Source organism: Rhinatrema bivittatum, chromosome 18 (assembly GCF_901001135.1).
Source record: "Rhinatrema bivittatum chromosome 18, aRhiBiv1.1, whole genome shotgun sequence".
NCBI classification, from domain to species: domain Eukaryota; kingdom Metazoa; phylum Chordata; class Amphibia; order Gymnophiona; family Rhinatrematidae; genus Rhinatrema; species Rhinatrema bivittatum.
Genome location: NC_042632.1, coordinates 57426946 through 57444205, shown reverse-complemented (window position 1 = coordinate 57444205; position 17260 = coordinate 57426946). Strand labels below are relative to the sequence as shown.

At 42.7% G+C, this 17260-nt stretch overlaps 1 protein-coding gene across 1 annotated transcript in view; it reads left to right on the top strand.

Moving 5' to 3' along the window:
- Positions 1–17260, top strand: part of KDM3B (lysine demethylase 3B) — a 278360-nt gene that overhangs the window by 82781 nt on the left and 178319 nt on the right. The window contains 1 exon segment of the mRNA XM_029583992.1: positions 8673–8747. Within this exon segment, the coding sequence (XP_029439852.1) occupies positions 8673–8747 (75 nt within the window).

Sequence of the window (17260 nt, the reverse complement as noted above, 5' to 3'; positions counted from 1 at the left end):
TACAAAATTGTTCAGAGTTGTTAAATCACAAGCAGATTGTGATAAATTGCAGGAAGACCTTGTGAGACTGGAAAATTGGGCATCAAAATGGCAGATGAAATTTAATGTGGATAAGTGCAAGGTGATGCATATAGGGAAAAATAACCCATGCTATAGTTACACAATGTTGGGTTCCATATTGGGTGCTACAACCCAAGAAAGAGATCTAGGCGTCATAGTGGATAACACATTGAAATCGTCTGTTCAGTGTGCTGCGGCAGTCAAAAAAGCAAACAGAATGTTGGGAATTATTAGAAAGGGAATGGTGAATAAAACGGAAAATGTCATAATGCCTCTGTATCGCTCCATGGTGAGACCACACCTTGAATACTGTGTACAATTCTGGTCGCCGCATCTCAAAAAAGATATAATTGCGATGGAGAAGGTACCGAGAAGGGCTACCAAAATAAGGGGAATGGAACAGCTCCCCTATGAGGAAAGACTAAAGAGGTTAGGACTTTTCAGCTTGGAGAAGAGACGGCTGAGGGGGGGATATGATAGGTGTTTAAAATCATGAGAGGTCTAGAACGGGTAGATGTGAATCAGTTATTTACTCTTTTGGATAATAGAAAGACTAGGGGGCACTCCATGAAGTTAGCATTTTGCACATTTAAAACTAATCGGAGAAAGTTCTTTTTTACTCACCGCACAATTAAACTCTGGAATTTGTTGCCAGAGGATGTGGTTAGTGCAGTTAGTGTAGCTGTGTTTAAAAAAGGATTGGATAAGTTCTTGGAGGAGAAGTCCATTACCTGCTATTAAGTTCACTTAGAGAATAGCCACTGCCATTAGCAATGGTTACATGGAATAGACTTAGTTTTTGGGTACTTGCCAGGTTCTTAAGGCCTGGATTGGCCACTGTTGGAAACAGGATGCTGGGCTTGATGGACCCTTGGTCTGACCCAGTATGGCATTTTCTTATGTTCTTACCACCTTCAGAATTTCTCCCTTATATGCAGCTACGGCATTTTATCCTCCATCTTCAAACTAAAGGTCTCTTTGGCTCCTTCCCGATCTCTTTTTGAAGGTTATTGTGTGACTCCTAAAGCTCTTGGAGGTATTATTTCTAAAATCTACAAATTACTGCTATCTCATCCGTTTACTAAATATGCTCACATGCTTGCTTGGGAACACGATCTTCAACAATCTATTTCAGAAGAGGAATGGTCTACTATTTTTTCAAGAGCCTCGTGTGGAACTATCTCAACCCGGATCAGTGAAGCTAATTATAAAATACTGTATCGTTGGCATCTGACACCTGCTAGACTACATCATTGCTACTCCCGAGTCTATCCCTTCTGCTGGCGCACTTGTCGACAGCTCGGAACTTACTTACACATGTGGTGGGAATGCGCTTTTATCAAGCCGGTTTGGTCATTTGCTTTTTCATTGATATCTGATCTACTTTGCACTCCCTGTACTATATCCAAAGAACAGGCGCTCCTCTTCCTATTTGATGATGCCCTTGAAGAGCCTACTCAAACCCTGATATACCAAATTTGCATGGCTACTAAGATGGAGATAGCATTTACATGGAAAAGACCTCATCCACCTACATTGGACGAAATTCTGCGTCGCCTCGATCGAAACTGCACACTGTATCGTTTAACAGCGCTGAAATATCATAGACTTTCCAAATTCAATTTGGTTTGGCAACCTTATATTTCCTGGAGACACTTGATCTTTACATCGGTATAATAGTGAGACTTTACATTCTATGGACCTTTTTCTCTAAGCCTTTGCAAGCTGGAGTTTAGGAGAGTGGACTTCATTCAAAATCACCATAATTAGCATGATGGGGGGGAGGGGGAGTTCTTTCTATTCATACTCATTGTCTCATTCTTATATTGCTGTTGACGTTAAATTTTATGCTTATTGTATATTCTACATACTTGTATGCCTTTTACAGCAATAAAAAATTACCAATGGGGGGGGGGGGGAAAAAAAAAAAAAGAATCTCCACCTTTAGAAAGAAGCGCCATATTCTCAGGAAATTAGGCCTCTTAGCCAGCAACTTTTAGCAAGTCTCCCGCACCATAGCTCTGTTATTGCTCAAGAAGGGCCATCCGATTCTCCGCGGGGGCTCCGGGCTCCAGGAGGGGTGGCGGTGCGCAGCAGCCACCTCTGTAAACCAGCGGATCCCGGTCTTGGTGACGACTCGCAGCTGGGCAGGATAAATCAAGGTGGCCCGAAGCCCGGATTCAATAATCTTAGTGCAAGAGGGGCTATTTGACGTCGCTGCGCGGTCAGTGCCACCGCAAAGTCCTGAAAAAATTAGGTTCTCATAAGTTAATGATTTCCCCCATTTTAGATGCTCGCAAAATTTCGCTTTTATGGGCAAAATTTAGAATTTTTGCAATTACAAACTCGTGGCCGCGTGTCAGAGTCCTTCCTCTGGCCCTAGCCGATGCGCCCGCTCCATGAGCAGGGGGTCCATGTTCTTGCTAAAGGTTGAATTCTTTTTGAAGCCATTCTTCAAGAAAGCGCAGCAAATCTTTATCTTGCAGCGTCTCCGGTAGGCCTATAAATCGTAGATTTGAGTGCCTCGACCTATTTTCTAGGTGGTCTAGGCGCTCGGTATGTTTAGCGATGGCGTTCTTCAGAGTTTGAAGCTCCTCCCTCGTAACCACCGAGCCATCCTGAAGGTCGGAGATACATTGTTCGATGGCATTAAATCTCTCCTCGTAGCCCGCAATTGCCGTGGTTAACTCGGTAAGTTTGTCAGAGATTGTTCTGAGTTCTGGGCCCAAGATTTCAGCGATCGCTGTTTTAAGATCAGCGATCTCCACTGTAGCTGGTTGTGTTGGAGATTCCGGTGCCATATTGGTTCCCGATTCAGGGCTGTGCGGTTTTTCTTTCTCCTTCTCCTTTTTTGTTAAGCGGGCTGCCGTTTCAATTACCGTCGAGATGCCGCAATAAAGGTGATGATGACCTATAAGTTCTGGGGAAAATAACTTGTATTTGTCCGCAGAGGATGGGGTTAGACCCGGAGGGTCGGCGCTGCTACAGGAATCATGTCCTCCTTGTACACGGCATCACGGACCTCCTCCAATTAGTTTTAAATGTTCTACTTGCTAACTTCATGGAATGCCCCCTAGTCCTTCTATTATCCGAAAGAGTAAATAACCGATTCATATTTATCTATTCTAGATCTCTCATGATTTTAAAGACTTCTCTCATATCCTCCCTCAGCCATCTCTTCTCTAAGCTGAACAGCTCTATCCTCGTTAGCTTTTCCTCATAGGGGATCTGTTCCATCCCATTTATCGTTTTCACCCTTCTCTGTAACTTCTCCATTGCAACTATATCTTTTTTTGAGATGCGGTGACCAGAATTGTACACAGTACTGAAGGTGTGGTCTCACCATGGAGCTATACAGAGATGATATGACATTTTCTGTTTTATTCACCATTCCCTTTCTAATAATTCCTAACATTCTGTTTGCTTTTTTGACTGCCGCAGCACACTGAGCCGACAATTTCAATGTATTATCCAGTATGACGCCTAGAACTTTTTCCTGGGTGGTAGCTCCTAATATGGAACCTAACATCATATAACTATAGCAAGGGTTATTTTTCCCTATATGTATCACCTTGCACGTCTCCACATTAAATTTCATCTGCCATTTGGATGCCCAATCTTCCAGTCTTGCAAGGTCCTCCTGTAATGTATCACAGGATGCTTGTGATTTAACTACTCTGAATAATTTTGTATCATCTGCAAATTTGGTGTTTGGGCACTTGCCAGGTTCTTGTGGCCTGGTTTGGCCTCTGCTGGAAACAGGATGCTGGGCTTGATGGACCTTGGTCTGACCAAGCATGGCCATTTCTTATATTCTTATGATTACTTCACTCATCATATTCTTTTCCAGATCATTTATAAATATATTGAAAAGCACTGGGCCAAGTACAGATCCCTGAGGCACTCCACTGTTTACCCTTTTCCACTGATGGGAAGGTGTGCTCCATTTAAAATGATTTTGCTTCCCAAGCTGTTCTTTTGATTACAAATGCTCTTTTGCTGGCGTACACAGAAGGATTCGGCAGTTCTGAAGTCCATGTTTATTTGATTTGTGTGGTGAGGGAAGAGGCCTAGAATTAGTTTTGACAAATCGCAGAGGAGTAAGGATTTGGGAGGAATAGATGCTCTTAATTTTAGGCTTTATGATATTGCTTGCCAGCTGCATTTCATAGGGGAATTAATTGTTGGAGAAGATAAATATGATCTAAATCTTTTGGCTGCTATGTTGCCCCGTTTTTCCCTCTTGAAGTGCTTCATCGTTCTGATGCTACTATTCCACATGAGACTTGGGGTAATATCTTTTTAAAGTCTATGATCTTTGCATGGAGATTTTTTTGTAAGCATTTAAGGTTTAAGGTTTATTTTATTTATATACCGTCGTCTCAGCGGAAGCCTTCACGACTGTTTACATTACATTTGTTTTCTCAGGTATCTGTTGTTGCCAGTTCATGGGAATGTTAGTTTTTTGTTTTTATACCTGGTATGGACAATAAGGTGTTTATTGATTGGTGGCATAGAGGCCTTACTCAGATTCGCCAGTGTGTAGATGATAAATCGGGGTGTTTTCTCAGTTTCCAACAGTTACAACAAGCTTTTGATATCCCTAAAAGGAATTATTTCGCTTATTTGAATCTTTGCCATCATTTATTTTCTCATTGAGCACTGTCTTTAGTTCAATTTTTTTTTAATAACTTTATTAAAATTTTGGCATACAATAATATACTATAGTGTATAAGTGCCATGTTGGCAGCATAGTACGCAGGGAGAAAAAAAAATTTACAAAACACACTTTCATATTGAAAATGCAGGTACATCCAAAGAGAAAAATACAATGAAAAGAAATAAATTAAGCAAGGTATTGATGATAAATATCCCAAATCAGATTGTATTTAAAATTCTGACCCTTCAACGCATAACGAAGTTTTTCCAAATCAGCCACCACCCTCACCTGGGATCTCCAGTGCTCTGTATTGGGACTAAACTTCCAAAAGGTTGCAATCGTATATCTAGCAACCAGTAATAAGAGTAACTAATTTACGATACTTCAAAGGTATAGACGAACCGGTCCACCTCCCCTAAAATATCAGTAAGGGTTTAATACTTATCGAGAGCCCCAGTATATCAGCAATTACTTATGTGATTTGAGACCAAAATGGTTGCAGACATGGGCAGGACCACCACATATGTTTATAGGAACCTCTCTGCCCACACCCACGCTAACAAAGTATGAATTTGGCATAATACGTTGGTGTACAATATGTCCTGTGAAGTTGTTTAATCATCAGCTCAGTACGTTTCTCACAAATAGAATCTCAATGGGCAGCCTTCCAAATAGTCTTCCAGGCTTTAATATCTAAATTCACCCCCAGATCTGCATTCCAAGCTTCAATGAAAGCAGTGGACAATCTGGAACTATATTTTCCTATAAGAATACCTTTGTTCAATAAAGCGAATACTGAATAAACGTCTCGTATTAGAAGTAGACATGCTCCCTTTAACAAACCCAGTCTGATCAGGATGAATCAGACAGGGTAATACTTTCTCCAAATGCAATTACAATATTTTTGCCAATATTTTTAGATCTGAGTTTGAGAGATGAGTCGGTAGGAGCAGCACAGCGCGGCATCCTTCCCGGGTTTAGGTATCAGAACAATGGTAGCATCAGCTGTCTCGTGCAAAGAACCTTTTGTACCAGCGTTATTGTATATTGGATGCAGAAACTGTACAACATCAGGGAGAAATTTAAAAAAATAATTCAGTAAGATACCCATTCAGGCCCGGACATTTTCCCCTGGGCAGTTTAGAAATAGCCAATTGTATTTCTTGCAACATAATGGGCGCTGACAATCCCTCAGCTTGGTCAGCGGTAAGCACCAGCAGATCTAAACCTTTAAGAAAGCATTGAATAGCTGCTTAAGGAAAAATTGAACAAAGGCCTGCTCTATGTCTTGAGGTACAGTTGTGATTGAACCATCGGACCTTGTAATTTTAGAAATAATAAATTTGCTCTTCTTCCTCTGAATAGCTGTAGCCAAGAGAGCACCCAATTTTTCTCCGAGTTCATAAAACTTTACCTTTGGTTCAGATTTTGAACACGATGACAATGGCTGATGACATAGGACAAATTCTATATCTCAATGGTATTAATACTGCAAGCAAGGATTTGATGTGGGATGCTTAGAGAGCCTATCTGATTGGCAGAGGGAACTGGTGTCTCCTTTAAACCCTAATCATATAAGCAATATTTTGAGAAGCGCACCAGTTACATCACAGTTTTGTGGGTAATGTTCAGAGAAGGAGGATGGGCCTAGGGGAAACATTTGTCACAAGTGTAACATTGAGCTAGAGAAAAATGATTCATTTATTTGTTATGTCACCAGACTTTCCAATTTTGAAGTGGGGTATTGAAGGAGGTACAGATTTTTACTAAAGGTAAACTTTCCCTTTCAGGGAGAGGCCTTGCTTTTGGGAGATTTGACATCCCTGTTGGTTTCCTCCTCCCTCTCTTTGGCTTCTAAGTCTTATTGATAGCATGTAGGTGCATTTTGCATATTTGGGTGGAAGAGACCTCTCCCACTATTACATTGGAGTAGAGAGACTATGCTCTCTTTAATGCAAATGGAGCAGTCTCACATGGTACATAAGGAATATATAGTTGCTTGGGGGACATTTTTAAATTTATTGCCAGATAATAAAAGTCTCTGCGTGAAATTGGTTGTTCTACAGAATGGGTCTCAAAGGGTTCAGATCAGAAGGTGTGAGCAACTATTCTGGCTCAGGATAAGGAAGTGCAATTAGATTTGTATGGGTGATAGCTGTTGAGTTGGGGGTTCTTGGGAGGAATGGGTGGGCTGGGGACTTGGTACGATGATGAACTTTTATATAATGAAGACCTGCTGTACTTCGTTCTTAGTATGACATTTCTGGCGTGTGTGGCGTTTGGGTATCATGGTTAATATGCTAATAAAGATTTTGAAAAAAAAATGTTGGTGTAATGCACTCATTCTCAGTTCCTGCCTGTGATGGTGATGGACTTCCACTTTAGCTAGTCAGTCAGTCATCCTTCCAACATTTTTCTAGGTCACATGCCAGAAAAGATAAAGAATCTCTGTATACTTTAAACTACAAAAGAGCTGTCACTTTATTTCTGGAGCAAACTGAAGACCATATGGTATACATTGTACATGTAGACTTTACCAAGTATTTTCAACTTACATATATGTAAGTTCACTTTGAAAATACTTGGGTTATTGGCTGAGAGTGCGCTTACATTTACCCACATATAGTTACACCTCCTCGTCGAAGAGTGTAACTTATGTGTATACTTTTGAAAATCAAACAGTATATGCATAAGTGCTGTTAGTGCTCCAATTCTGTCCCTAAAATGCCTTTGCTCATTTTGTGTAAAAATGTGTGTACTTTTACACACTCAGCTCTGACTTATTTTAGTACAGCCATTTATGTACATTAACAGCTTAGATGAACATACCAAGGGTAATTTTCAGACTTTTTGTTTTGGATAACAGACTGCACAAGCGCAAGCAGATTTGAGCTTAGATGAGCACGTTGGGGCCATAGCTTTTGTCAGTGGCCCACATCTGGTCAACCTCTCTTGAAGAGATTTGTAGGGCTGCAAAAGCGAGCTCAGCAACACAATTGTCCTATTACTGACTAGATACTGACTTCTGGTATAACAGCTTTATGCAGTTCATTCTTCAGGGTCTTTTTTGAGAGCTAGATCCCAAATCCAGCCTCTCTATGTTCCATTTTTATGATTTAGGGTTGTCTTCTGAAATAAATACAGAGGACAGTTTATTTGGGCATTGATGGATATATCTTAAAATTAACATAGTTTTTGATACATCCCTGTGTATTAGAATGAGGGATGATAATTCTGTTCACTCAATATTGTTTCTTGGCATTCCCCAAGGTTCCTCCCTATCCTTCTATTGCATAATATATGAAATCACTTTTTGAAACATATGCATCAATGTCAGTTTGCCAGTTTCTTGAGAAAAATCATTTTCTCCTGTTCTTATATATACTTTTCTCTTGTGGCATGTTGTGATTAGTAGGACTTGGTCGTGTTTCAGACTATAACCACAGCTTTCTGAATGTCTGTTAATGCAACATCTAGTATTCTAGGTTGTGCCTTAGAAAAAAGTTCATAGTTGCAAGCCATGGGATATTCAGTTCTCCATTGTCTTTTTGTTCATGCTACATATTGTTTACACTTATTAGACATGTCCATTTTATATGGTCTCATAGGTGTGTAGTATATCCTATCAATGTCTCATTTTATCTAAAAGTAAATTAATCCTTATTTTTTGTGCCTCATGACTCATCCTAAATTGAGTCCTTGTAGGATTTTTTTCAAATACTTGCATGTTGTAATCATTATCTTTCTTATCGTTCACTCTTGCAAAGTAAACAGGATAATAATTTTTTAATGTTAGCATTAATTTACTATTTCTGATTTATTATTTACCGATAACTTTCTAACTAATCATTAGTTGCTGATCTGTTGTCATACTAGGTTTATAACCATTCATGCAAACTAAAACTACATGTTCTTTTTTCTTTTATCATGTCTTCCTCCTGGAAAACTGCAGCATAGTGAAACCAGATCAGTGGATCCCCACTTGGTTCATGTGACGCTGTTGGATAACCAAGCATTTCAAATTGAGGTATTTTAGTAGGGTTTTTTGGGTATGAATTTGGGAGCCTTAGCAGGACATGTACCAATTTGTGGTATACCTCATCAGTACAAGATTTTATGAGCATCACAAAGCTCCAGTGTCACCCAGAGCTGAAAAAATGGTGATGGGTGGGGTATGACAGGCATGTAATAGGGTTAGGCTTAGGTTGGGTTTCATGAAATCTTACTGTTTTTTCTAAAAGCCACACGGATAGGTCACCTGGCTCTCTCCTCTTAGCATGGAGTTTCCACAGCTTTTTTGAGCAAAGAATTGTGTTTTTTTTCTTAGTCCACTTGGATATGTGGAATTAAGGGGCAACAAAGAAGTTGTAGGTAATACCCACAGCTCTCAAGAGATGTCCTCTCTTCAGATTTGTGAAGAGACATGGAAAATATGTGAGGATTTTCCATATGCTTTTGGATATACTGCTGCTCAGTTTCTCACTCTTACATTGCAGGAGGAGATCCCCCATTGGACTTATTGTTAGATGAATGTTTGACTCTTTAAAATCTTGGACACATTTGTTAGAATGTTCTTATTTTCTCCTTGCTAGCCATCTTAGTTCAGTGTTTTTGACATTTCAGATTTTCTTTGTTATTGTCATTACTTTAGCTCTGTTGGCACTAGTAATGTGGCCACAAGTTTTTCCTTCTCTGTCTCGACTGTTTTCCATACCGTGGCCAAGAAGTAAGCCAGCAGCTTCATAAGGTGTCCCAATATGCTTGCAGAAGATACATTTATTTTGAATCAATATGCCAAGTGCTACAAATACCTAGGTAAAAACCAACCATGATTGTGCAGTTTCTGCACCAAGATGTCAATGGTTCAGGCTTAAATACTAAATCAAAAACCCTAAAGTGTAAGAATAACATAAATCAACAAAAACAAATCTCTCTCCAACATATAAAGATGTGTGAAAAAATATCTTCTAATTAAGAAAAATGACCATCATTAAACACAATGAAAGGCACATCATACAGGGTGAAAAAATGCGCATTCTAGTGCACAAGTTTTAACCATCAGCCATTCTGGAACTAAAGTGAACAAAATTTATATCCACCTAGTGTATAATTGTATATACAAATAAAATGAGTTCTCATATGCATCTGATTCAGTGTCATCGACCAGGGCCTGGTCGTTCTCTCCAGCTGGAACATCAGTGGCATGCTTGCTGAAGGCAAAATGTTTTAAATCCGTGGTTTTCCGCTGAGTCGTCATCTCAAAGGAGTAAGCAAACAAATGTGAAGTAGCAAGGACAATAGATCACTAAAAAGCAGCGACTGGGGTGAGGAGCTTTCGTTTCAGGCATCCATCTTGGTTGGTAGCAAAACAGCACCCCCCCCCCCCCCCAGTTTCTTATATTTTGTTGTTACTTTGACAGTAAACTGTCTAGGGGTGTTGTATTCATGACATACATAGATGTGATTTTTTTAAATGAATTCTGCATCCTCCATATGCTGGATAAGAGGACTAAACCCATAGGTTTTGGATTGGTGTAGCAGATGTAGAGGAAAGGAAATTAATAGGTAAGACATAATTTCTCCATATGCAGGTGTGAGAACCTTTGTGTAAAGATGAAATTCTTCTAAAGGCTATAACTCCATCCAGGAACCTTGAGAGGTCTTTGAAGGATCAAACACTGACCTCTTGCTCTGTCCATTCCAACCTCTCCCCCTCCTCTCTTGTTCCCTTAGGGGCAGATGGGGAATAATATAGAGTAGAATTAGCTACAATTAAGGGGGACAAAGAAGAATTAGAAGATCCTCCCCCATCATACAGAGGCCAAGAAGTTTTCCCTCATTTTCTCAGCGGATTAAAACACAAATAAATAAATGGGTCACTGTGAGCTCTTGTAGGCTAAGACCTGTGACACAGCCCCCTGATATCCATTCAGAATTCCTTTTCTATATCGAGAAGGTTCCGTGGCAGCAGGTGATGACATTTTGTAATGTTGTTCCTACTGCTGTCCACCTCATGGTCTGACAGGCCACCAAGGAAAGACAGAAGGGACATGGCTGCCAACGGACTTCAACTGGCTGGTGACTGAAGACAGAAGGCTGGCAGGCCGAAGATAGAGGGAGGACCTACTGATTGCTAGCGGACCCCATCTACAGGCGACTGAAGAAGAGGCCCAGGCCCTAAGTGCATGTGTGAGCCGGTGTGTATGGGTTGATTGCATGTGGGAGAGAGAGCATCTATGAGTGTGATTGCCTGTGGGAGAGGAAGAAAGCATGTGTGAGGTTGCATGTGGGAGAGAGAGAGAGCCCGTGTGTGATTGCATGTGGGAGAGAGAGAGAGCCCGTGTGTGATTGCATGTGGGAGAGAGAGAGAGCCCGTGTGTGATTGCATGTGGGAGAGAGAGAGAGCCCATGTGGGAGAGAGAGAGAGCCCGTGTGTGATTGCCTGTGGGAGAGAAAGAAAGCATGTGTGTGATTGCATGTGGGAGAGAGAGAGCCCGTGTGTGATTGCATGTGGGAGAGAGAGCCCGTGTGTGATTGCATGTGGGATAGTGAGTGTTACTGCCTGTGGGAGAGAGAGAGCCCGTGTGTGATTGCATGTGGGAGAGAGAGAGAGCCCGTGTGTGATTGCATGTGGGAGAGAGAGAGAGCCCGTGTGTGATTGCATGTGGGAGAGAGAGAGAGTGTTACTGCCTGTGGGAGAGAGAGAGAGCCCGTGTGTGATTGCATGTGGGATAGTGAGTGTGTTACTACCTGTGGGAGAGAGAGAGAGAGCCTGTGTGTGATTGCATGTGGGAGAGAGAGAGAGCCCGTGTGTGATTGCATGTGGGAGAGAGAGAGAGTGTTACTGCCTGTGGGAGAGAGAGAGAGCCCGTGTGTGATTGCATGTGGGATAGTGAGTGTTACTGCCTGTGGGAGAGAGAGAGAGAGCCCGTGTGTGATTGCCTGTGGGAGAGAGAGGGGGAAAGTTTGTGGGCACCCTCACCACCCAGTAATAGAATGACTGGAAATCATGTAGTTTCTGTGTAGGGAACTATAGCAGCCTGGCCTATTCTGTATGGGCGAGGAGTGGGAGGGAATGAAAGACATTTTTCTCTTCCCTTTTTTATAATTTAGTTTTTAACATGAGGAGAAACACTTTAGTTTCAATCAATTTTTACATAACTCTTGAATATTTTAACTGAAAATTAATGTAAATTAAATTTGATTTTCAAGAGTTGCGTGAAAAGAATCTGGTGGATTAGGGTGCTGACCAGCTTATGGCACTTGAGGACCAGAGTTTACCTACCCATGATTTAAATCTTGGCACACCACTTCAAAAATGTTGTCTACCCCTGCCTTAGTCACTGCTGTCTGCAGGATGGCCACTGTTCATGGGTAGAATGTCTCTTAAGGGTCAGCATGATAGGAAGATTAAGCTTCCTTTGAAAATCCTTTTTTTCTTCTGTTATTTTCAGTCCAAGCCTCGATCTGTTGTGCATGGTTGCTTGAGCATTGTTGCGATGGATTTAGCATCTTCAGGGGAGATATGGGGGGTTGGTTTTTGAATTTGTGCCCATTATGATATCCTCACATTTCCTTGCCTCAGGGAAGCTCCTCTGGCTCTGCAACTGGGCTGCAGTCTTGTGGTCCAAATTTAGACTGGATAAACATCCTTTAAGGGACCCTTATTGTTTGGAGAAGAATCTTGAAGATTCAAAGCTGAGCCAGCTCCCTGAAGTGAGAGCTTGGTTATTTTATAGGCCTCGTAGAGGTTGTTTTGTGACTCTAGCCGCTATGGTCCTGACAAGCAAGCAGATTTATCTTCTTTCTTAGTCCTTTTGGTCAAAAAAGCTAAGGTCTGACCTGTCTTCCTCCACAGGAGTCATTCGTGTTTCCCATTGAAGTGCAGAAGGTTTACCCTCTGGTTCTCCCTAGAGAAGGCTGCATGTAGTGTGTTTGTTTTTTGTTTTTTTTTAACCAGGGGTGGAACCACATAATGTCAGAGCCAATCTGTGGCTTCGTGCTTAAGACACCAGCCCTACACCAGGCAGACTCCAGTTCAATGTCAGAACAACACCTTGACCAGGAGGTTTTAGACTTCATCCGCTTAATGTATTCTCTAGAATTAGCTACTTCATTTTGACACCTTCATGGTATCTCCACAGTCTATAAGGGGGAGGTAGACCAGGACACACTCAAAGAAATTCAATTGCTGAAGGCTATTGTTTGTTTCCTCATTCCAACCAGGGTTGCAGGCGGTATTTGATTTATTTTGTGGTTCCCAAGAAGGAGAGGACTTTCAGATCTATTCTGAACCTGAAGGCTGTTAACTGCAGTTTCTGCTTTTCACATTCTATTTATTTTTTATTTTTAGACATTTTATATACTGTCATTCCATTACAATGGAAACACTTTGCTCTATCCTGTTGGCAGTGAGGAGCAGTGATTTCCTATTGTCCATGGATCTCAGGGGCATATTTCCACATTCCAGTCAAGCCAGAAGATTCAAAATATCTTTGTTTCTGCATACTTCAGCAATGTTTTCAGTTCCCTTTTGAACTTGCCACTAGTCCCCAAATATTTCCAAAGGGCATGATAGTGGTGGTAGCCTGTTTGAAGGAATGAGGTTATCATGGTTTGTCATTTCCTAAATAAATAAAAACTATAGTAATAAACACTATTAGGAACCACAGGTGTACTTACCAGTTACATAGATGGGCCATTACAACTTGAGAAAATATTAGGAGCAGTGCAGCAATTGACTTGATACTGCCTCTCTTTTTCTTATATAAAATAATCACTGGACTCACAGTGACATAGTCCCACACTTTTGTTTTTTTTGAAAATATACTTTTTGTAAATTTTGCTTATAAAACTTAGGTTGAAACTTATCTTGTTCAAATCCAGACCCAGCAAAAAAAATCACCAAAATGTACATTGAAAAGCAGCATGTACGTGGGCAATCAAGGTATGCATGGAAAAGCAGCTGTGATCAGCGAGCCCAACAATGGCCGTGTCTCGGCATCTTCATCAGGGGCAGTTTACCACTGAAAAATACTTAATTCAAGCTGGAAAAAAAAATGTAAGTATAAATATCTAATTATTTAATCTCAAAGGTAATCACAATACATAGTCATAGCTGTGAAATTTTAAGGAACAGCAATGGATTTTTTGGTTGAATGATTGAAAATATTGACTGGTATACTTTTGTCATGACTGAATTTAATTGATCTTCCTATTCTCTCCAGGCCACGTATTTCCCAGTTTTGACGGAGTATGCATTGTGGTTATCTTTGAGACTGAATATATTAGATGTTTGTACTCATGTTTTTTTGAAGCTTGAATTAAATATTTCCTAGTGTGTAGCCAGATGGACTCAGGACCAATGGGTTATGTGTTCCCTTGCTAGCAGATGGAGTCGGAGTCAGGTTTCAAAGCTGACGTCACCCTAGATATACCCATGCAGTGACCTCAGCTCTTCAGTATCTCTCAGTCTCCTAGCAGATGTGGATTGTCTCTCTTATCGGGAACACAGTACTCTTTAGATGAGGAAAACTTACCTTCAAATTTCTACTTTTAAATTGGAGAAGATCGAGCCCCGCTCTCCTGCGTGGTACCTAAGGCTCCCTCCCTCAGTTTAGAATTTCTGAGAAGATTTCCAAGATCCCTCAGAGGTTTGCCTTGGTCCGGTAGCTGGTTCCCGGCATGGACTTTGCTGCTGAAGCAGCTGAAAGGCAGTGGGTGCAGGAAGCCAAGCGCGGCGGCAATGGCCCCCGCAGTCTGAGACCGTCTCTGTATTCAGTCGGTAAGTGCAAAGCCCAGGTAAGTAAAAGGACTTCTCTTATCCAGAGACGTGGCAGGGCTTCGGTAAGTCTTTCCTCCGGTCTCCCTTCTCAGCATGCCATACCGACATCATTCCCGACCCCGAAAGGGTGAAGGAAGGGAGTTTCTGAGCGGGTTGAGTGGCCCTCTGATGGGCTAGGCCCCACTTCAGGCTCGGTGGGCACTCCACAAGGCGGTCCGCAGTGGCGCCATCTTGGCATGTGGTTTTGTTGCGGCGCCGTTTCCCCCTATTGACTGTCGGTGTACCGCACAGTGCGGGCCGGCCCTTGTGCGCCTAACACGCTCACTCCTGCGGGCATATCTACGCACATAATTGCACGCATACTCTCGTGCACAACCGGAAGCATAAGTTTGCGCTTAAGGGCGCTTATGCCTACACGCGTAAGGGCGGATCTGTGCGCACTTGAATCCTAGCCAGCTGAACGCACAAGTTAACTATGGCTCCGGCAGCAAAGAAGCACAAGTGTCACTCTGTGAGGAACCTGTCATATTAAGGCTACACAGTCTGACCTGGAATCCTTCCTGTGTCAGCACTGTGAGGAGGCAAAGGGAGGTTTGGACTCCTAGAACTGCTCCAAGCCTGGTCCATCCTTTTTGGAAAATGGGTCAGCCATGAACTTATCTGGCAGCACCCTGGACCTGAGTAATCCTGGGGCTACATCTGACTCGGGAGAAGGCAGTTTAACGGCGCCTACCCCAGTTCCTCCTGGGCTAGGTATGGACCTGGCAGCCTTTTCTTGGGTAGAATTCTTTCAAGGCCTTCAACCCTTCGTACAGGTGCAGTCAGCTACTGCCCTTGCCTGGGCAGAGCCCCAGCTGGAAAGGCCTCGCCCTCCCAGTCCGATCAGCATGCCTTAGGACATGCCATGTCTCACTAAGAGTATCCCTGAGAAGTACCCGGACACCACGGACAACGAAGGGATGCAGACTAGTTGGAGGAATGGGAAATTCCTCAAGGATGGAGCCATACTGGACCATGTTACAGTTTTTCCATACAGATGAATTGCCGGCCCTATTCTCCCAGACCTTGAAGACTCTGTGAGTTCCCGACATGGACCCTACAATAGAACCAAAGAAGAATCCCATCCTGGTGTCTCAGTGGAAAGCCTCTTGCTGTTTTCTGATGCTGGAAGCCATCCAGGAGTTGATTGACCTGGAATGGAACGTTCCGGAAGCCAGTTTTAAAGGAGGTCGGGCATTGGCGGCCCTGCACCCTCTGGATCTGATGGCCAGAGAACACCTGCATTTCTCCAAAGTGGACGCCCTGATATGCGCCATCTTGAAGCGAACAACTAACCCAGTGGAGGGTGGAGCCGCCTTGAGGGATACGCATGATAAGCAGTTGGAGTCTATCCTTAAGCAAGCCTTTGATACAACAGCTATGACACTGTAGATTACTTGCTGTTGTGCCCTGGTGGCTCACTCATGCCTGCTTCTCTCTTAAGAGGCAGATAGCTCAAGGGCACATGCCAGAGAGTCGATGGAGCCCGCTTCGGCCTTTCTAGTGGATGTGTGCGCTGACCTAGTTCGTACCTTGGCCAGGAGAGTAGCCTCAGTGGTAGTAGCCAGAAGACAAATTATGGCTGTGAAATTGGTCAGCAGATGCAATCTCTAAAGACCATTACCTGCTATTAATTAAGTTGACTTAGAAAATAGACACTGCTATTACTAGCAACAGTAACATGGGATAGACTTAGTTTTTGGGAACTTGCCAGGTTCTTATGGCCTGGATTGGTCACTGTTGGAGACAGGATGCTGGGCTTGATGGACCCTTCGTCTGACCCAGTATGGCATGTTCTACCTCTCAAAGATGCCCTTTAAGGGATCCCTCCTATTTGGAAGCGAATTGGAAAAGCTAGCCAGTAAGTGGGGTGAATCTCCAGTGCAGCGGCTACCATAAAATAAGAGAGAGAGGTTGCAGCGCCCCTCACCTATGAGGGGCCAGGCCAGGTGCTCCCAGCACTTTCAGCCCTACAGAAACTGCTTCATTGCAGACATCTCGGCCCTAGGGAAAGTCTGTCCTTTCAGAGCCACCAACCAAAAAGAGGGACTGGTTTGGGTTCAGGTTTGGCCCAAACTCCCCAATGAAGTTTTGTCAACCCATTCATGGGGCGAGTAGATAGGGTGTTGACTATCCCTCTTCTATCAGCGGTGGGTCGAGATCACGTCTGACAAATGGGTACTGGATATCATACGGGAAGGATATGGTCTAGAATTTTGCAGCATCCCTCTGGACATATTCACGATGTCACAGTGCCACTCCCAGTACAAGAAACTGTCAGTGGAATCTATCTTGATAAGGCTTCTCAATTTGAGTGCTATAATTCCAGTACCTACACCCCAGGAAAATATGGAATGTTATTTCATCATACCCAAGAAGGAGGGGTTTTTTCACCCCATCCTAGACCTCAAGAGCGTCAACCGTCATTTGAGGGTAATTCATTTCCGCATGGAAACTCTGTGCTCCGTCATAATGGCCGTCCAACTGGGAGAGTTCTTAACCTCCCTGGACCTCTTGGAGGCCTACCTTCATATTCCAATCTGCCAAGACCACCAGCGTTTCCTATGCTTTGTGGTACTGGGCCACAGTTTTCAGTTCCGGGTATTACTCTTCGGCCTGGCCACTGCCCCAAGAACAGTTTCCAAAATTATGGTGGTCGTGGCAGCGACACTGAGGAAAGAAAGAATCCTGGTACACCCTTACTTGGACGACTGGTT